This window comes from Dromiciops gliroides, chromosome 2, assembly GCF_019393635.1.
Source record: "Dromiciops gliroides isolate mDroGli1 chromosome 2, mDroGli1.pri, whole genome shotgun sequence".
Taxonomy (NCBI): Eukaryota; Metazoa; Chordata; class Mammalia; order Microbiotheria; family Microbiotheriidae; genus Dromiciops; species Dromiciops gliroides.
The window spans coordinates 490534173-490556639 of NC_057862.1; the positions used below are offsets into that span (position 1 = coordinate 490534173).

The 22467-nt window shown below is 40.8% G+C and overlaps 1 protein-coding gene across 1 annotated transcript in view; it reads left to right on the forward strand.

The window, feature by feature from the left end:
* The first annotated feature begins 15087 nt into the window (after positions 1-15087).
* Positions 15088-22467, forward strand: part of CYS1 (cystin 1) — a 35519-nt gene continuing 28139 nt past the window's right edge. The window contains exon 1 of the mRNA XM_043987353.1: positions 15088-15573. Coding sequence (XP_043843288.1) covers positions 15175-15573 — 399 coding nt within the window. The 5' untranslated portion in view covers positions 15088-15174. The remainder of the gene's footprint in view (positions 15574-22467) is intronic.

Genomic DNA, 22467 nt, shown 5'->3' on the forward strand with positions numbered 1-22467 from the left:
AAGGAAACTCACAGTCTCACAATCCTAGATCTATGAACCTACATTGAAACTTGCTCTCTCTGGAGAGGGTCCAGAGGGTCATCACTATGGAATGGAGGTGACTTGGCTTTCTGGAAGGTATGACAGGCAAGTCCAGCCCTAGCTGGTCCCATCAAGATGGAAGGACTGTACGTATGGACCTAATGATACCTTAGGACCAGCTGAGTTAAGTTTGCATAGGTTCAACACCAGAAAGTTAGTCACTAGGTTGTGATTGTTTTTGTCATGTAAACTCATCAAGGCAAATCTCTTTTTTCATGTGTGTAATTTTATTTTACCTTTTTCAATTAATAAGCCTTTGTTTTTCTCCCACCACCCTGCATTGAAGAAAAAGAGAAACAAAATCCTTGTAATGAATATGAAAAGTCAAGCAAAACAGATCCCCACATTGGCCATATCAAAAAATATATGTCAGGGCGGCTAGGTGGTGCAGTGGATAGAGCACCAGCCCTGGAGTCAGGAGTACCTGAGTTCAAATCCGGCCTCAGACACTTAATACTTACTAGCTGTGTGACCCTGGGCAAGTCACTTAACCCCAATTGCCACACACACACACACACTATATATATATATATATATATATATATATATATATATATATATATATATATATATGTTTAATTCTTTTTCATTTTTCTCAATTATATGTAAAAAAATTAATATTCTTTTAAAAAATGTTTGAGCTACAAATTCTTTCCCTCACTATCTCACCACTAATAGCACACTAGTGTCCTGATTTTTCCACATCCTCTCCAACACTTATCATGGCAGCATTCACTTTTTTTTGGTCAAAAACTTTTTTGGCAGGGGGGGGGTGTCTGGTGAAGCAATTGGGGTTAAGTGACTTGCACAGGGTCACACAGCGAGTAAGTGTCAAATGTCTGAGGCCAGATTTGAACTCAGGTACTCCTGACTCCAGGGCTGGTGCTCTATCCACTGCGTCACCTAGCTACTCCAAAAACTTTTTAATTTAATGTAATCAAAATTATCCATTTTACTTCCTATAATGATCCCCATCTCTTGTTTGGTCATAAATTTTTCCCTTATCCATAGATCTGACAGGTAAAATTTTCTATGCTCCCCTGATTTGTTTATGATATCACCCTTTATGTCTAAATCATGTATCCATTTTGACCTTATCTCAGTATATGGTGTGAAATGTTGACCCATACCTAGTTTCTGCCAAATGGCTTTCCAGTTTTCCCAGCAATTTTTGTTGAATAGTGAGTTCTGTATATCTCATGCTGCATCCTGAGTTCATCATCTATCTCTCAAGAGATGGATAACATGCTTCATCATTAGTCCTCTGGAGTTATGGTTAGTCATTGTACTGATCACAACTCTTAAGGCTTTAGAGTTATTTGTCTTTGCAATGTTAATGTTTATGTATAAATTCTCTTGTTTGTGTTCATTTCACTCTGCTTCAGTTAATCTAAATCATCCTAGGTGGGTGTTTCTTTTTTAAAAAGGACAAAGAGTCAAACCCACTGATATCACTAGTAGGCATGTACCCCAAAGAGATTAGAGAAAGAGAAAAAAAACCTCATGCATACAAAAACATTTAACATAGTACTTTTTGTTGAAGCAAAGAACTAGAAACAAATTGACTAGGGAATACCTCAATAAATTATGGTATATGAATGGAATGGGCAGATTCAGAGAAACCTAGGAAGACTTATATGAGATGGAGCAGAGTGAAGTGAGCAGAACCAGAACTGTGTATAATGACCATAAAATTCTAAAGATGGAAAAAAATTGAAAGACTTCAGAACTCTGATCAGTACAATAACTAATCTAATGCTCTGTACACACCCCCCCATAGAATCAAAATTCCAGTGCTGGTGGTGAAAAGCTAAATGGGCAGGGGCTTAACTGGCACTCTTGATAGCATGTTTTCTATATGTTTCCCATCCTATATGTTCCATGGTCATCCATGTTTTCAGTATGTGTGCATTTTCTGAGGGTAGCTAGGTGGCATAATAGATAGGGAGCCAGCCCTGGAGTCAGGAAGACCTGAGTTCAAATGTGGCCTCAGAGACTTATTAGCTGTGTGACCCTGGGCAAGTCACTTCACCCTTTTTGCCTCAGTTCCACATCTGTAAAATGAGCTAGAGAAAAAAATGGCAAACCACTCCAGTATCTCTGCCAAGAAAACCCCAAATGAGGTCATAAGGAGTCAGGCACAACTGAAATGAGTCAACAACAAAATTTTCTGAATAGTGATATGGTACTGTGGGTATGGGGAAATCATTTCGTATAACTTAACTTGCTATCTTTTTGATAGTGATTAATCGGTACGCTTTGATGATTATTATTTTGAACTAATATGGCCTCTCTGTGGTTGTAAAAGGTACTTCCTTCCAGTTTAATCAAGTTGTTCCAGGCCAATGACATGCCAGGGCAGCTTGGTAGTGCAGTGGATAGAGCCCTGGCCTAGGAGTCATAAAGACCTGAGTTCAAATCCAGCCACAGACATCCAGCCACATGTGTGACCCTGGACAAGTCACTTAACCCTATTTGCCTTAGCTTCTTCATCTGTCAGTTGAGCTGGAGAAAGAAATGTCAAACCACTCCAGTATCTTTGCCAAGAAAACCCCAAATGGATTCATGAAGAGTAATACCTGACTGAACAACAACACAGATTGAACGAGATGATTTTGGACAGCTAGGTGACACAGTGGATTGTGCACTGGGCTTGGAATCAGGAAGACTCATGTTCATGACTTCAAATCTAGCCTTAGACACTTACCAGATGTGTGACACTGGGCAAGTCATTTAACCTTGTTTGCCTTAGTTTCCTCACCTGTAAAATGAGATGGAGAAGGAAATGGCAAGCCATTGTAGTATCTTTGCCAAGAAAAGGGTCATCAAGAGTCAAACACAACTGAAGTGACTCAACAACAACAATGACCTGCTCCTGGTTAACTATTTAAAGTATATAATCATAGCATTTCAGAGTTAAAAAGGATCTCAAAAGTCTAACTTCTCCCACTCTGCTTTTACAGATGAGGAAACTGAGGCTGAGTAGAACGCACATCTGTAGTGAAATAATCATTATAATACAGGCCTCTTGACTATTGGTCCAGGGTTTTTTTTCTATTGTTCTATTTCACTTTCATATCAGAATATTATCACAAACAGTACATATATGTATTTATATGTATATAATTCTGCATACATATATATGTGCACATATGTGTTATACACATGTATCCTACATGTGTATAAATTACCATTATGTAATTATTATTTCGTTACATCAAAGGAAGGATTCTGAATACTTTTCTGGTACTATTTTCCCCAAAGACATTAAAATTGAAAAGAAATTTCCCACTTTCAAATATGTGCCTAAGGAGAGAGAAAAATATGTTTTTAAGTATTATTCAAAGAAGTAAAAAGAAGTAGACATACAAGGAAATTATTTTTTTTTTAGTTCTAGCTTTCAGTATCCACATAAACAGGTATTTCAGAAAGCCAAAGTACTGAATTATGTATTAGAATCCTTTCACCTTGGGATTCACAATGTCTCCTGAGGCCCAGGTTGGGAAAACACTTCATGTGTGGTGGAAGCTAAGAATAAGTTACTAAAAAACTTGGATGGTTAATATTAACTGGCACTTCTTTCATGAATAAACAGCATATAACCAGTTCCTTGGATGTATTTCACATGACCATCAGCTTAACATGCCATTCTAGAAGACATCTGCTAGGCATATGCATTCAATTTCCCTAATAATGAGATGAATCATAAAATTTCAGAGTTGGATTACTGAGTCCCAGAGAAGTGAAGAGATGTGTTCAGGATCTCACAATGTCAAGATACTACTACCTCTGGTATGGACAGGGCTGAATGAATGAATGAATGAATGAATGAATGAATGAATGAATGAATGAATGAATGAATGAATGAATGAACATTTATCAAGTGCCTACTATATGGTAGGTAGTATGCTAGATGCTGGAAATATAGGTACAAAAGTGAAAAGTAGCTGCCCTAAGAGAGTTTACCTTCTAATGAGGGAAGCAGCACATGCATGTCAGTGGTGACCAGAGAAGGGAGCTTTTGTCTGGGGAATCATGGGGCTTATGAGTAGAAACATAAGAGAATCAGTTCACTGTCTTCCTTTAAATCCCAGGTAAAATTCCACCTTTTACAAAAAGCCTTACCTCATCCCTCTTAAGGCTAGTGTCTTCCTGATTATTTCCAACTGTCCTTTATATAGCTTGTTTGTATATATTTGTTTGCATGTTGTCTCCTGTGTTAGATTGTAAGCTTCTTGAGGGTAGAGACAGTCTTTTGCCTTTCTTTGTGTCTCCAGAACTAAGCACCATATTTGACAAATAGTGGGCACTTAATAAATGCTTATTGACTGACTGAATTGTTGCATCCTATTAAGTAGCAATGTTGGTATTGATTTGAATACTGTCCTGGGATGAAAAAAGATGAAAAGTCTGAGCAGGGAACAAGGGGGTGAGAGGTACATACAGTGGCAAGGGATATGACAAGATGCCCAGATTTCCAGATGGATAACTGACTGGACAGGATATGAATGATGGGGGGCGGGGGTGATAGGTATGGTGGGTTTGAACTCACTCATTCATCAATCAGGACAGCTCAGTCCTAGCGTGGAATTCCACAACTGAGTGGATCAACTTCCTTTGGGAGGAGGAACAGGTCTATGGAGGAGTGGAGAACAAGCGACAACATCAGGACAGATTGCAAAATGCTCAGCTAGGCAAAAGTTTACCAGTGTATAACTACATAGAATGACATACCTGATAGAATAGGGAAAGGCTTGGAAAGTATTATCAAGGAAGCAACTTTCTCTGACTTTTAGGTCATTATGACCCAAAAGATTTTACTATTTTCTCTGACCAAGGGCTTAGGCAGCTCACAGCACAGCCCAGCATACAAGACTTTCCAAGGGAAACATATAATGGGAAAACCACAAGCACAAAGGGAAAACCACCCATGTGTTTTCTATTTCTTGTACCCATTCATGGATGTCTTTGCATCCCTCACCTTTTAAACATTTTCTGTGGTGAAGAAAATTAAATAATGTCCCATAAGCATAACCGTACCAATACTGTACATCGAGTACCTTTGTGGGAGGGAACCTTATTACCCATTTTTGAGGAAACCAGACACATGAGCCATTCCTAAATTTTATCTTAGAGATTATTGGGGGAATAATAAAAAAGAGCTTGATTCTCTTGGAAGAGATCTCTTAGCTGGTTTTATCCTCAGGATAGAACCCAGCTCCAACTGAGCCCAAAGTCCTTTGGTGGTGGTGGTGGGTGGGGTCCTTAGGCCATGGGTAATATATCAATGAATTCTGAGTCCAAGACCACATATTTCAAACTAACAATTTTCTCCAAGTACTAAGGACCTGCTATGTGCAGGGTAGTGGATGTTTTGAGGGATATCAAGATGAATTAGATATAACCTTTGTTAAGGGCTAGAATTCTAGCTATACTATCTAAAATCTAATGAGTGGTCGCCAATAAATTATAAGCTTTAGCAAGGGTATTTAAGTGTTTAAGTATTTGTTAAAGAGCATTAGGATCAGAGAGAAAGGTAAAAATCTAACTATTTCTAAGAGACCCTATCATCCGACCCATCATGGCGAGGTCACAAACCAAAAGAGGAAGAACCCCTTTGCCAGCGTCCGCTTCCTACTTCATGTCCTCCTCCCAGAAATGGGAGGCTCCTCAAGTTGATTGGCTGGTAGTTTTGATAGACAGTGCCCACGAGCAAATGTCACTTCCTGATGCCAAGGACCTGACCGCATGGCTTGCCCTCAGATGCCTTCTCCTCATGGCAGAGCTTTCCTACAGTAGCTCTCCAGCAGGTGGAGTCATTCCAATCGTTATACCTTCAAAGAATTTATACCTTCAGAGGGGAGAAAAGAGATTGAGTCAAGAGAGGTAGGTAGCATGGCACAGCCGAACATCTTAGAACTTGAAAACTTTGAGTGAATTCTTTCAAATTCCTTGGCCAAAGTTTCCTTGTAAAATGAAGAGGTAATATTTAAGTTCCTTTCTAAGCCTAAAACTATAATCTTTTGATTCTATGAACAAATGTATCTAGAGCTAGAAGTACCTGCATTTGAGAATAGATGTATGACCTTTGGGTTTTCATATTTATTACATCTCTAAGCTTCAGTTTCCTTATCTGAAAAATGGGGGCAATAATACCAGCACTACCTCCCTAATAGTGAGGATAGACTTAAATAATGAATTTAAAGAAAGCATTTTCTGATATTTTATATATGAACTAACATTATTATAATACAAGGCAGAATGTGATTAGTGGTTTAAGAAATTATAATGAAATTTATGGGGGTTCAGAGATCATCTCCAACTAAGTGAATCTGAGAAAGCTTTATGGAAGAGAAGATGGCATGGCAAACAGGTCTTTGAGGTACGTCTGGATTGAAATAAGCAGTAGTAGTGGTGAGGGGCAGACAGGGGGAGGTAAGAAGAAGAGTTGGAGGATGATATTACAGAAGTAGGAAACAGCTTGATCAAAAGTATAGAGGAAGAAAAACAAGGAGTGTGTCTGCTGGGAAGATGTACTGTTTAGCTGGAGGAAATGCTGAAGAGGATGAATAGTCCACAGTAGTTGAGAGAGAGAGACAAGATCAACTTTCACTTCCACATGAATAGGCTGAGCCCCAGCTGCCAAGAAAAATACTTCCCTCCAGACTTTGGGTTGGAAAATTGTTTAGTTGTAGGTCTCCTGAAGAAACTCAGGCAACTACAAAAATTCACCAACTCCTTAGGCCTGGATGCTATTATACTTCAAATTTTAATTTGCTTGTTGAAATATCAGTTCTGATTTTCCAAGTTTCAAAGAGACAATTTTCTAGTTGTGCCTTGACACAGAAAAATCTCACTCACCCTTTACTCATTACAAATTTATGATGATATTTTTCAAGTAATGTTGTAGTTGTGTGAGGCGATATGGTATATTGGTAAGAATATTGCTCTTGGTCAGAAAGGCCTGGAAAGACATGTATGAAATTATGTACTGTGAAGCGAGCAGAACCAAGAGAACATTGTGCACAGAGACAGCATTATTGTTTGGTGAAGAACTGTGAATGACTTGATTATTCTCAACAATACAATGATCCAAGACAATTCCAAAGGACTATGATGAAACATACTAGCCACCTCCAAAGAAAGAACTGATACTGAAGGAACATACTGAAAGCATGCTATTTTTCATTTTCTTTCCTTTTTTTTTCCTTTTAATCAAGTTTTCTTGTTCAAAATGACAAGTATGATAATGTTTTACATAATAAAAAAATAGCATTGCCCTTGGAACAGGTAGCACAGTAGATAGAACACTGGGCCAGGAGTCAGGAAGACTCATCTTCCTGAGTTAAAATCCAGTCTTAGATACTTACTAGCTATGTGACCCTGGGCAAGTCACTTCACCCTGTTTGCCTTAGTTTCCTCATCTGTAAAATGAGCTGGAGAAGGAAATAGTAAACCACTCAAATATCTTTGCCAAGAAAATTCCAGATGGGGTGATAAAGAGTTAGATATGACTGAAATGACTGAATGACAAATAATAGCAAGAAGCCACAAGATCTGAGTTCTGGTCCCATTTATGGAAACCACTAGTGTGTAACTGTTAGCAATTTGCTTTATCTCTTTGAGCCTCCGTTTCCTCCTTTGTAAATAATTCAGTAAGAGATCAGGCTGGATCTCATTTGGGAAATTGTGCAATGCTTTCACTGTTCCATGCTGGCATTGTTCATCTTTAACTTTTTTCTTTTTCTTTTCTTTTCTTTTTTTTTTGCGGGGCAATGGGAGTTAAGTGACTTGCCCAGGGTCATACAGCTAGGAAATGTCAAGTGTCTGAGGCCAGATTTGAACTCAGGTCCTCCTGAATCCAGGGCCTGTGCTTTATCCACTGCACCACCTAGCTGCCCCCCCCATCTTTAACTTTTGTGGGGGGGGGGGTTTGCAGGCAATGGGGGTTAAGTGACTTGCCCAGGGTCACACAGCTAGTAAGTGTCAAGTGTCTGAGGCCGGATCTGAACTCAGGTACTCCTGAATCCAGGGCCGGTGCTTTAACCACTGCACCACCTAGCTGCCCCCATCTTTAACTTTTAATAAATCTGTTGCTATTTTTCCATCACCTGCATTTCGTACTATGCAACAGTTTAAGTCTTCACATGCTTCTCTTTATTTATCATGGTCATCATTTCCTACAGTTCAGCAATATCCCATTTCCTAATCAATATAAAGCCCAACTTTTAAACACCAGTATGGTAATGCTATCTGCCACAGAATCATGGAAAACCTCAAAAATTCAGGTGGTGACCCATAGGGCAATGGAAAGATAAATGGTAGATATAAATAAGCTGAAGGATATTAGCAATGATAACTTGTGCAAAAGATGTGGGCCAAAAATACTGCCAAGGAAATTCCTGATCAGAAAAGGAGGTGAGCCAGTCATCCAGCAAGAATGAAGAACAACAAAAAAACAAAACACAATGAAGAACAGATGATGGTAAGAGGGCTGCATTGCTACCTGCAAAATGTTAAAAGAGCCAGAGGAAAACTTCCAACACATTGAGTGGATCCCCTGTGGAAACCCACAGACAAGAATGGTACGGGATGAAAAGTCATGGATGGGCTACAATCTGCACAGGTGAAGGGAGGGACCACCTAAATGAAATCACATCCACAGTATCAACACAGAATAGGGTAATAACACTTCTGCCAATAGCTTCCCAGGATTGGTAATACTATGAAGAGATGGGCTTTTGTTATATATAGGAGACAGTACAGTAGAAAGAGAGCTAGATTTGTAATAGGAAGAGCTGGCTAAGAATCTCAACTCTGCCACTGACTATAGGCAGCTAGATGGCATAGGAGCTAGTGTTGGACCTGAATTCAAATTCTGCCTCAGATACTTCCTAGCTTTGTGACCCTGGGCAAAACAAACTCTCTTATCCTCAGTTTCCTCATCTGTAAAATGAAGATGACAACATCTACCTCCCAGGGTTATTGTGAAGATCAAATAACATGACATATGACTTATGTAAAGCATTCTATAAACCTTAGGGTACTATAAAAAATGCTAGCTGCCATTATTGTTGCTATATATGTGACTTCAATGAAATCTCTTCACTTCTCTTCCTTGTCTATAAAATGAGAACTGGATTATATGAACTCTAAGGGCCCCTACGGCTCTTAATCTGTGCTCCTATGATATTTGTGTTATTTTCATGACAAAGGGTTTGGTTTCAATTTCCAAATGCCAAACAATTCTGGGCCTTAGCTTGGACAAATTGATTTGCTTATCTCCACAGAGGCAATCAGTAGATATTCATCATATTGAAAAAGCTTAGATTGTTTGCTCATCCTAGAAGAGTTCTAATGAAATCAAATTTGGAGCTGCAACATTCTTTCATCCTTTCCCAAGCCTACAAAGGTAGCTCATTTTAAAAGCAAGCTTAACTTCAGAAGGAACTTAGACTTCTGGGTTTTATTCCCATTGGTACATGGGGAAAAAACAATTTCCTCCTAAGTCATCTAGGTTTGTGATAGAAGAAAAGGCATTAGAGCAGAGATAACAATGAGGCAATATTGAAGGCTTTTCTTTCCATAAATCTTATAAAGTGTGAAACCACATAGCAACACAATCGTGCTGAAACAATAAATCAACAAGCATTTTTATTAGGCACCTACTATGTGCTAGTTGCTATCTCAGGCGCTAGGCATAAAAAGACAAAAGTGAAACAGTCCCTGCCCTCAGGAAGCTTTTATTCTACTGGGAGATGCAGTATTTACAGAGAAGTAAAAAGGGGATAAATATAAAACACACAGTGGTTAGGGGAGCATGGTTCACTAGTAACTGGAGAAGGTGGTACTTGAGCTGAGTCTTGAAGGGAGTTAGGAGTTCCAATAGGCAGAGGGGAGGAGTGAAATCATTCCAGGCATGGGAGACAACAATCTATGTCAAGGCTCAGACAGAGAGAGAAAAGATGGAACTATAAGTAAGCCAGTTTGTCTGGAATGTGAGAGTGTATGAGGGATAGTCATGTGGAAAATGTAGAACCAGATTAAGATTACACCCCCCCCCAAAAAAAAATAGGAGTCAGTATTTTATCCCAATAGTGGAAATCAATGAAGTTTCATTACCATGAAAATAATATGGCCATATTTGTACTTTAGATTTTAAGTTTTAATTTTTCTTTAATTTTTTTTTGGGTGGGGCAATGAGGGTCACACAGCTAGTAAGTGTCAAGTGTCTGAGGCCGGATTTGAACTCAGGTCTTCCTGAGTCCAGGGCCAGTGCTCCATCCACTGCGCCACCTAGTTGCCCCCTGCCACCTTGCTATATTTGTATTTTAGGAAAAGCAATTGGGTAATTAGAAGGAGGGGAGAGAAACTAGATTTACGGAGATCAGTTAGAAAACTTTTCATAATGAGGTTGAATATATGAGGTCTGGACTAGGTGGTAATCATATAAATAGAAAAAAAGGAGATGAATTTGAGAGATGAGGAGGAGGTAGAATTGAGAAGACCTGGCAGCTCACTGGTTAGGAGGAGCAAAGGAGAGTAAAGAACTTAAAATGACTTCTAGGTTTTGAAACTACTTGAATGAAAGAATGATGGTGCCCTTAACAGAAATAGGGGAATTAAAAGGAGAGATGTATTTAGGGGAAATGATAATGAATTTCATTTTGAACATGTTAAATTTTGAGATATGTGCGGAACCTTCCAGTGTAGATATTAATACACAGCTAGCAATACGGAACTAGAGCTCAGGAGAGATAAAGAAGATTTAGGAAGTATCTTCATAGATGATAGCTGGATCCTTTGGAGCTGGTGATAACAAGAGAGTATACATAATTTTGCTTTTCTTTGATGATTCAGAAGACATTTCAGGGCCTAAATTCTAGTTGGGGGCAAGTAGGAGGCACAGTGGAAAGAGCAAGACCTGAGTTCAAATCTTGCCTCAGAAACTTGCTAGCTGTGTGATCCTGGGCAAGTCACTTAGCCTTTGTCTACCTTGGTTTCCTCATCTGTAAAATGGGGATGATAATAATAGCACCTCCCTCTCAAGGTTGTTGTGAATATCAAATGAAATCATAATTGTAAAGTGCTTAGCATAGTGCCTGGCACATAGTAGTATATTGTTTTGGGGTTTTTTTTTTTTTTGGAGAGGCAATGAGGGTTAAGTGACTTTCTCAAGGTCACACAGCTAGTAATGCATCAAGTGACTGAGGCCAGATTTGAATTCAGGTCCTCCTGAATCCAGGGCCAGTACTTTATCCACTGTGTCACCTAGCTGTCCCCTACCTGGCACATAGTAGTGACATGGGGCTTAGGATAAATCAGAAGAGGTTTCTCCTGTGAAAAGCAAACCCAAAGAAGACCAGATAACAGGACAGACATATCTAGGAATCAAGGGACTACTAAAGTTTAGATTGACCAACTAGATAAGAGGGCAGACACACCTGAGAAGTATGGGGAGATAAAATTCTACAGCAGGAAAGTCAGTTAGGCATGGCTACTACCTGACTAGAGCTGAGAGACAGATAACCCCAAAGGTCAGGACCATCATTTCAAAAAAATCCCCCTCAACTCTCAGGCATATGACAAGCAGCCAGGCTTTCCCCATCCCACCCCAAAAGGGAAATTTCCAGTTTTCAAGTGGATACCCATCTGTCTTCTATAAAAGGTTTTGCCAAAAAAATTTTTTTTAATTTTAAAAAGCTTTTTCCTTCCTTTTGTTCTGGGAGGAGAATGTTTCTGATCCCTCTTCCCCAAGGGGTGAAGTCTTTGACTTACCCCTTGGTCACTTTCTCTAGTGCCAAATAAAAGACCATTTTAATTCTAATTGGACTGTGTGCAGAGGATATAATTCTTTATAGAGAAATACCTAAGGACCCCCACAGTAGACACTATGTAAATATTAGCTATTATTATCAATTCTAACTCAGCCACTAACCAGGTAAGTGACTTTGAGCAAGTCACTTTTTCTTCTCTGAGCCTCAGTTTTCCAGTTGGTAAAAATGAAGAGGTTTGAATGAATAAAAGGATGAAAAACCATTTACTAAGCACTTATTATGTGCCAATAACTGGGCTAAGCCCTAGGGATAGAAATACAAAAACAAATATAATTCCTGCCTTTGCACAACACATACAGGAAAAGGTATTTTGTTCCAGAAAAGTAGAGGCAGGAGAGACAGGGGTTGGGGATGGAAAGAGAGATGGAGGGGAAAGAAAGGGATGGAGGATGCTAAAATGGCTAACATAACCTATCAATAGTAGGTATCAATAGTACCTAAAAGGGGTTAACAGACAAACCTAAGACCCGAGCTTTGATTTAGATCTGAGCTCTAAGAGGAATTCAGACCCCAGTTCTGAAAGGGATTAATGGATAACTTAAGACTTGGACTCTCATCAAAGTCAGGGCCTAGGTTCTTGTTAACTGGTACCTGGAGGTCTGGCTCCTATTAATTACCCCCATTAATCAACACCCACAACAAAAACATAAAGAGACAGGTTATAGAAATCCTAATTGATAAATGTTAATACCCAGAAACTAGGCCTGAGAATGAAAAACACAGGGCCACTCTGACCTTGGCAAGGTGAGGTAGCATGCACAGAAAAGGCCAAATTTGTCCCCAGTTCACCTTATGATGCAAACCACAAAAACACACCTCCACAGAAAAAGGTACATGTCTCAGGGGTTGGCTTAGGACCCCAGGAACTCCAAATTAGGATAGGCCCTCCCCTGTACCTCCCTAAGGTGGAGATTATTATAATGAGACATAATCAATTATAAATATTATAATTATATTATAAATATAACTGTCTTCTCTTTCCCTATTCAAGAGATACCTCCATGGTGCTCTCCCTGTGGTCACTCACAGTATTGCAATAAAACTTGGGAAACTGAGTCACTGAGTCTTGTAATTCTTTGGGATGACTCACAATCAATCTGATCAATTTCCCATCCCACATCAGAAGGAAGAGGAGAGAGGACAGAGTGAGACAGAGAGAGAGAGAGAGAGGGGTGGTTGTGAATGAGGCTTTCCTGAAATAGTAGTATGAGAGAGGAAGTCACTAAGCAAGAGAACAGGGCCCTAAGGCAGAAGTTCATCCAGGGTATAGTCTCTGGGTGGACCAAGAGAAGGCTGGTGAAGTAGGTGACCAAAAAAAAAGGAGAAAGATAAATTTCTAAGATACTGTCCAGTTCCACAAATTCTAGTCTATGGGAAATTTGGTTATGTGAATGTGGGAGGGAAATGCAAGTAACTGAGGATATTTTTTTTTTTATTTTTTAGTGAGGCAATTGGGGTTAAGTGACTTGCCCAAGGTCACACAGCTAGTAAGTGTTAAGTGTCTGAGGCCGGATTTGAACTCAGGTACTCCTGATTCCAGGGCCGGTGCTCTATCCACTGCGCCACCTAGCTGCCCAACTGAGGATATTTTTAAACTCTAAATCACATGACTAGATATTCTTTGGGCAAGACTAAAAACATGTTTTAAATGATTAACAGGTTGATCTCAGTTCAAGAATGATTTCCTCCTCTTTTTTGATAAGCTTTTCCACCTCTTGCCTTAAAAAGTTTCATGATGATTTTCCTTGGGAGAACAAGCAAAACCTACATCAGTATCCTCCAAATGAGACACATCTGTAGACTTAGCTTCCCCAAATGAGGCCAGAGCATGATTTCTTTGGCCCCACCTCATCCATCTGGCTGGTTAACCACAGTACACCATAAGAGGGGGGTGGCGGGGAGGATGTAATTAAGTAATGCCTTGTTCCCTTGACAATTAAACAAAAATACATTTTAATCACATTATACTGTGTGCTGAGCCTCTGATTTTCCTTCCTTACCTAATGAGTTAACATGGTCAATATTCAATTCACTCCCAGGTCAGGGAAGTCCACAAACATTAGCTATCCTGCAATCTAATCTGGACCAGAGTCAATGCCAATTCAAAATGTGTCAGTTACAGCTGCAGGCATTTGAGTTGTCCTGCCCTGGAAAGGTGGAATTTGAAAGGGAGTGGGAAAAGGAAACACACACACATCCCAAAACCCACTAAGTAAACTATAGAAGCTGTGCTTCTTGAATCCCAGATTGATTCTGAGACAAATAGTCACAGATCCATCTTCTCTTGTTTCACTTATTTGAGAATTTGTCTGATTTGTTTTTAATTGTATGTTTATTTTCATTCTAGTCCAATGTCCACAACCAAGAGCATATTTGTGATCACTACATATTGGTATTTCCTTTCTTCATCTTTTGTTCTCCTCTCCCACTCCCTCTCTCCATTCTTTCCTCTTTTTAAAAAATCATTACAGACTATTTTTGAACTGGGCCCACTTTCACACACTAAACTTCAGATGAAGGGGGAGTGGGAGGAGAGGAAATCCAAGGAAGCCCTGCCAACTGAAAGCTGCTCTGCTTTGGGAAGGAGGGAGGCCTGTGCAGTGGAAAACACAAGCAGGGTTCCGATGGGGAGAAAACTTCTCTTGCCTCTCCCTTTGCTTGGACATCCCCGAGACTCCATGCTACCCAGGCTGAGGGCTAGGGCTGTTGAGTGGAAGACTGAAGTTAAAATGAAAAGAGGCTGTAGAGAGAAAAGATGGGGAGAAGGAAGGAAGAATGATGGGGATGAAGGAAAAAGAGGAGGAAATTGAGAGAATGTTGGGAAAATAAAGAGGAATGAGAAAGATGAAGGAAAAGGAAGGGAAGGAATGAAAGATAAAGGGGGAAGAAGAGCAAGGAGAGAGGAAAAGTATTGGAAGATGAAGAGTGGGAAGGACTAAAAAGAAGAGAGAAAGTGAGAGAAGTGAGAGAAAGAAAGGAGCAGATGAGAGGGAAGAAACAGAAGAGAAAGAAAGGGTTGGGAAGTGAAGAAAAGGATGGGAATGATTGAACACATAAGGGTGGAAAGAGGGAGGGCCAGCGACTGAGGGAATGGGGAGCAGGGAGGGCCTGAGAGTGGGCTCGCCGCCCGCCCGCCGCCCCTCCCAGTCCCACCCCACCCTCTCCCGCCCTCCCTCCCTTGCCGGGATGCCCAGAGTCCTCGGCTGAGACGCGAGGCTCGGCAACCCTCTCCCAGCAGTGCGGCCAGGGCCGGGCCATGGGTAGCGGGAGCAGCAGGAGCAGGCGGGTGCGGAGGCAGTTGCGCAACCCTGACAGGAACCCAGGGGTCCCTGGTGTCCAGGAGTTGGGCGATGGGCAGCAGGGCACTGAGGCCTGCCAGGAGGAGGAAGACGGGAAGGATGGGCAGGAGGAAGGCTCAAGAAAAGGGGCCCACGGGGACTGCGCTGTCCAAGACTCTGAGTCGCTCCCAAATGCGGAGGAGGAGCCGGAGTCAGAGTCACTGCTGCTGGACCAGGTACTGGCCGAGTCGGAGGCCTGGGACCCAACATTCAAATCCTGGCCGAGTCGGGCCTCCCACTCTCGGCCGGGGCCGAACCCACACTTGGGTGGGGCTGCCCACTCCCAGGCGAACCTCAGCGGCAGCGGAGAGCGCAAGGTGAGTGATGAGAGTGCGCCCAGTCCAGCAGCGATCCTGGCCAGTCCCCGGCCTCAGCTGCGCCCCTCCCCCCTCTTTAAAGTCTCTCCCCGCCTTCTGTAGGGACTGCCGAGATCCCCGCAACCTCCTCTCCTCTAACCTGCCAGCCAGTGCCCGACTTATCCTTCCAGGTGCTTCTCCCTCACTCCACCTGGGCTTCCAGTCTCCCTGGTTTCCTTAGGTCGCAAACCAGCTCCCTCCCACGCCTCGGACTTAAACATCTTTCCCAGGGAATGAAGGAGGTTGGGGACAAGCTGCAGATTTCACTGTCTGGGAACTTCCTTCCCTCTTCGCCTCTCCTCGCCCCCGCCCTCCTCTCCCACCCCCCACCCCCGTCCATCCCACTTCTCTTTCTCTTCCCTTTCACTCCCCTCTCCCTCTCTTCCATCCCTTCTTCCTCCCTCCTTCCATCTCCTCTCTCCCCACTTCTCCCCTTCCGTCTCTTCCTCACTCCTTCCTTTTCCTCCCTTTCTCTTCTTCCCTCTAAATGCTCCCCCCCATGTCTTCTCGCCTTTCAGACACACTGAGTCATAGAATCCTAAATGATCTTAACAAATTAGAACATCAGGCTGAAGCTAATAAAAGGAAATTTAATAAGAATGCACACAAACTCTTATACTTTCATTTAAAAAATTATTTCAAGAATACAGAGAAGGAAACAGGTAGATAGTTCATTGAAAAAAGATCTGGGGGAAGGGGGTTGTAATGGTCTGCAACCTTAATAGGTCAACTCTGGTATGTGATGGCCAAAAAAAACGACAACCCACAACAACAAACCCAAGGCCCTCTTAATGCTTAAGAGACCCAGGGCTTCCAGTATTAAAGTGCTGGTGGTTCTATTGTACTCCGTCTTGTCTGGCTAACTTTTGGAAGAGTTTGTTCATTTCTTGGCACTACATTTTAGGGAAAGCATTGATAACTTGGAAAGCTTTCCAAGCTGGTTGGCACAGTGGATAAGAATGCTTCCTGCTTCAAAAAGCTCTGTGTCCCTGAGCAAGTCACTTAACCTCTCTCAGCCTCAGTTTCCATATCTGTAACATGGGAATAATTAATACTAGCACCTTCCTTCTAGAGGGTAAAATGAGATAATATTTATAAAGTACATTGCTTCATAAATGCTGGTTATTCTCATCATCATCATCATCATCAAGAGGAGGGCAATCCAAATTGTAGAGGATTTTAGTTTAATGTCAAATAAGAATACATTGAAGGAATTAGAGTAGAGAATGAGGCCAGTAGTAGTACATGAAATCTATTTTCTTTAGGCATTTGAAAGGCTGTCGTATGGTACAGAGATTAGATTTGTTCTGTTCGACCTCAGAGGGCAGAACCAGGTGCCATCGATGTACAGTGGAAAGAGGAACATTTGTGCTTGATGTCAAGAAAACTTCCTAATAATTAGAGCTATCCCCAAATGAATGGAATGTCAAGGGAGGTATAGTGGGTCCCTCCCCTTTGGAGGTCATCAAGTGAAGCCTGAATGCACACTTGTAAGGTAGGTTATACAAGGAATGCTTTGGGGGTTTAGGTTGGACTAGATGCTGACATCCCTTCCAACTTTGAAATTTTGTGATTCTCCCTCTCTGTCTTCCCATTGTGCTCTGTGTGTCTCTCTTGTCTCTTTCTTTGTCTCTTTTTCTGTCTCTGACTCCGTCTGGTTCTGTCTAGCTCTATCTCCCTCTCTGTGTATCTGTTTCTGACTTTGTTTTATATGGCTGACTCTGTTTGGCTCTGGCTCTGTCTCTCTGCCTTTGTCTCTCTCTCCAAATCTCTCTACTTCTCTGTCTCTCTTTCCCTCTCTGTCTTCCTCTTCCTTTTCCTCTCCTTCTCCCTTTCTTTTTCCTTTCTCATAGACAGTTTAGAAGCTGAGTGGTAGCAAGGACCTCAGAGTAATAAAGCCAAAAGTGTTTTTTACTATACAGTAAATTTCTAGACTGAGGCCAAATGGCAAAAGAAGTTGAGATATTATGGTGTGATCTTGGAAACCACTGTAGATCATCAGAGCTGAAAGAAACCTTAAGCTAGCCTCTTAATTGTACAAAAAGAGAAGAAAACTGAAGCTCTTGAACTATTCCAAGGTCACAAAGCAAATTACTGGCAGAACCAGGTTTGGAACTTCCTCTTCCCCCTAAACCAGCTGCGATATTCCTTTATTTTATTTTCTTAAAAATGCTCCAAAGCCTATCTTTGCATTCCTCATTCCCTTCCTCAACAACCCTAAAATAGCACCTGAATTGGACAGTCTTTACTCCCCCCTCCCTCTAAATGAACAGGGAATTAACACCATGGGGACTCACTTGATTTGGGAATGTGGTCAAAGGTAGCTAACGTCGTCCCTCCTGAAGGATCAGGGATCAGCAGTGGGGTCTAGGGACAGAGGGAAAGTGAGTCCTAAATATTAGTAACTCAGAGGTTTTTTCTCCACGATTATTTTTTATTTATTTTTGTTTGTTTGTTTTGGTTTTTTTGGCGGGGCAAGGGGGGTTAAGTGACTTGCCCAGGGTCACACAGCTAGTGTCAAGTGTCTGAGGCTGGATTTGAACTCAGGTACTCCTGAATCCAGGGCCAGTGCTTTTACCACTGCGTCATCTAGCTGCCTCCACAATTATTTTTAAGTGAGGTCAATTAAATCAGGATTGTAAGGAAGGAGCTAGGTATTGAAATGGATAGAGTGTTGAAACTGGAGTTAGGAAGACCTTGGTTCAAATCCAGACTCAAACCCTGGGCATGTCACTTAACCTCTGCTTCAGTTTCTTCAGCTGTATAAGTAGTAGTAGTAGTAGTAGTAGTAGTAGTAGTAGTAGTAGTAGTAGTAGTAGTAGTAGTAGTAGTAGTAGTAGTAGTAGTAGTAGCAGCAGCAGTAGCAGCAGCAGTAGCAGCAGCAGTAGCAGCAGTAGTAGTAGCAGTAGTAGTAGTAGTAGTAGTAGTAGTAGTAGTGGTGGTGGTAGTGGTGGTGGTGGTGGTAGTGGTGGTGGTAGGGGGGATAAGTGGTGGTAGTGGTAGTGGTGGTAGTAATAGAAATCACTTACTTCCCAGGGATGTTGGGAGGAATAAATGAGAATGTTTGTAAAGCACTTTATAAACCATAAAGCATTATATAAGTGCTAACTATGATTATATTAATTATTCATCATTATAGCAATGAACTGCATCATCATAACAAGACTGCATCAGTATTCAATTCTATAAAGCTTTTTTTAAAAGGGTAACAGTTGTGGGAGGGAGAAAAAAGAAACCTCTCTCCTGAAGTGAATCTGATCTCTAAGGAGGGAGCCAGGTTTTAATGTTCTTTTGTTTCCTAAAGTCTCTGGACAACTCAGATGGTAACTGGGGGAGGACAAAAGAAAGAACATGTGTATGTGTATTTTTTTTCCTTCAGTCTGATTAGATAAAAGGGATGAAACATTGAAATTTGGTTTTGGCCTTTGAAGTCCTAGGAGGAAGGACAATGGAGAGATTATACTTAAAGAAAGATAATGTGTTCCTGAGGAAATGTCTGTGTGGAGAGGAATCTTTATAGAGTACACCTTTAAACAGTGTATCCTTAGCAACAGTAGCCTCAGTCCACATGATACAATAGAATGTTCACCCTGGAAGGGACCTTAGAGATAACACAAGTCTGAGCTGCTCATTTTACAGGTAAAGAAGCTATGGCCCCTAGAGAGGTAAAGCAACTTACCTGAGGTTACAGAGGTAGTGAATGATGGAGGCAGGGCTCAAACTCAGGTCTCCTGACAGAATTCTTCCCATCTTACCACGTCTCCCAGGACAGGAGGATAATTATAATGATTACAATAATAACACCAAGATCATAGATGTACAGCTGGAAGGGAGCTTAGAGGTCACCTAGTCTAACTCTCTCATTCTATAGACTGAAGAAACAGGTCCAGAAAATGGAAACATGTCCACTTGGGTAAGTGACTTACCCAAGGTCACCCAGGTGGTAAGGATTTGAATTCAAGTCCTCCGAGTCCTAAAATCAGTCTTCTTTTCACTGTTAACATACTCACCAAATAAACAATCATTTATTAAACACCTACTGTGCACCAAGCACGGTGCTAAGCATTGGGGGATACAAAGAGAGGCAAAAGACAGTCTCTGTTCTCATCGTGTAATGGGAAAGACACAGATATAAAACTAGGTTGTTATTGTTCAGTCATGTCCAATTCTTCATGACCCTGTTTGGGGTTTTCTTGGCAAAGATACTGGAGTGGTTTGCCATTTCCTTCTCCAGCTCATTTTATAGAGAAGGAAACTGAGGCAAACAGGGTTAAGTGACTTATCCAGAGTCACATAGCTAAGTAGTGACTTAAGCTGAATTTGAACTCAGGTCTTCCTGACTCCAGGCAGGGCACTGAATCACGGCATACAAATACATACATACATACATATACATGATAAATTGGAGATAATCACCAGAAGAAAAGCAGTAAAATTAAAGAGGACCAAAAAAGTCCTCTTGCAGAAGGTGAGACTTCAACTGATATTTAAAACAAACCACTGACTCAATAACAGCAGTAATAATAAGATACATTGATTTAGTACTCTAAAGCCTACCGACAACTTCTCAACAACCCTCTGAGACAGGTGTTACAGGCCTTATTCCCCACCCCCTCATTTTATAATTACTTGCTTATGCTCACCCAACACATCAATGTCAAAGGTCATACATGTAGTTACCTCCCCGCAACTGTGAGTTCCTCCCAATTTATGATGATAAATTTATTTTGTACATTATTATCTTAATATATTATTTATTTTGTACATTATTATTTATGTATATGCTACTTTGGCATTTAATAAATGCTTATTTCCTTCATTTTCTTTTGCTTCGTTGCTGGTTCTTGTCTATGTCTCAAATATCTAAAGCTTCTACCTCTGAATAAATGAAATTATTTTCAAACTTCAATCAGTTTTGTCCTAGAAGTCCTGGAAAAACCTTTTTTCTTTATTTTCAGGATTAACATTTTATTGATATATTTTGTCTTTAGGTATAACAAATACTTCCTGCCAACTATTAAAACAAAGAACATTCCTCAAAATACAGTTTCTTTATTGAAAATTCATAGAAAGGTAGGGTGGGTCCTCTAACTTGACAGTTTGATACTAGCATTTTATTTGAACAGAGTTTAGAATACCTTTCATGTTGACTTTATTTATAGTGTTATAGTCATTGTGTGTATGTATAAATATATGTGTGTGTGTGTGTGTGTACAAATGCATATATACATATACATACACACACATATATAGTTTTCTTGGTTTGCTTTCTATCAATTCCCACAAATGTTTCCACATTCATTTCCCACGTTTCTCTGAATCCTTTGAAGTCATCATTTCTTACTGTGCAATAACATTCCATTGTATTTGTTTCCAGAATTTGTTAAGTCATTTATTCCTTGATTGTTGGACACATATATGGAAAAACATTTTTATAAAGGCTTTTTGTCTTTACAAGTAAACTGAACTCATTCTCTCTTTCTCCACTTCCACCCACCTCCTTCCTGAAAATCTCCATTTCTGACAAGGGCACCCTCACACTTACAGTCACCCAGGTTCACAGCTTTACTATTGACTCTTGACTCCTCGCTTCCTTCACACCATTAGTTGCCAAGTTTTGTTATTTCTCCTTCCTTGATCTTTCTGTTTATTCACATAGCCCCTTCTCTACTTCAAGTTCTAATCCCCTCCCAACTAGACTATAGCAATAAGCTGCTAATTGGTTTTCCTGCCTCAAATCTCTTCCCTCTCCAGCCCATCCTCCTAGGGGTGCCAAAATGATTTTCTTAAGGTGTTCATTCTGACCATGTTACTCTTCTACTCAGTTAAATTCATTATGATCAAATATAAGCTGTTCTGTTTACCTTTTTAAAGCCCTCTATCACCTGACGTTAATCTACATTTTCTTTTTTTCTTTTCCTCTCTCCCTTTTTTTGCAAGGCAGTGGGGGTTAAGTGACTTGCCCAGGGTCACACAACTAGTAAATGTCAAGTGTCTGAGTCTGGATTTGAACTCAGGTCCTCCTGAATCCAGGACTAGTGCTTTATCCACTGTGCCACCTAGCTGCCCTACTAATCTACATTTTCTTATTCATTACTCCCCTTCCCACATTTTATAATCCAGTCAAACCAGCCTTCTTATTGTTCTTCACATACAAAACTCTATTTTCTGCCTTTGAAATGGCTATCCATATGCTTTGAACACACTGTCCTTACCTCCGTTTCTTAGAATGCCTTGTTGACTTTAAAACCATGTTCAGGAAACCTTCGACATGAAGCTTTTCCTGATTGTTCCCATCCCCCATTTCTGGAAAAAAGACTGGAAAAAGTCTACCCTGAGATTGAATACAACCTTATAATAAAGAAAAAGGACTAAGTAAAGCCAATTTTGGTACTTACAGATTTGTAAGTTGGGTTCCCAGTGGTTCATCTACTCTCAGAATACTCCCAAACTAACTTGTGGGTCTGTACTTCTATAACTCTAGCTCACAAAGACCGGCCAGTAAGCTTACCTTTAATAGTCAGCCAGCAGGCATAATTAGCTTAAAGTGAAGTCTTAGGGGCTGCTAGGTGGTGTAGTGGATATAGCACTGGCCCTACATTCAGGAGGACCTGAGTTCAAATCCAGCCTCAGACACTTGACACTTACTAGCTGTGTGACCCTGGGCAAGTCACTTAACCCCCACTGCCTTGCAAAAAAAAAAAAAAAACACTTTTAAAAAAGTGAAGGCTTTACTCAGATGGAATATCAAGAATAGTAGCTGTGAAACATCCTCATAGGCCAGGATGCAGCCTCCCCCAAGTACATAAAGCATCAATTGGAAGAGTGGAGATAAACTTAGATTATACTGGTAGT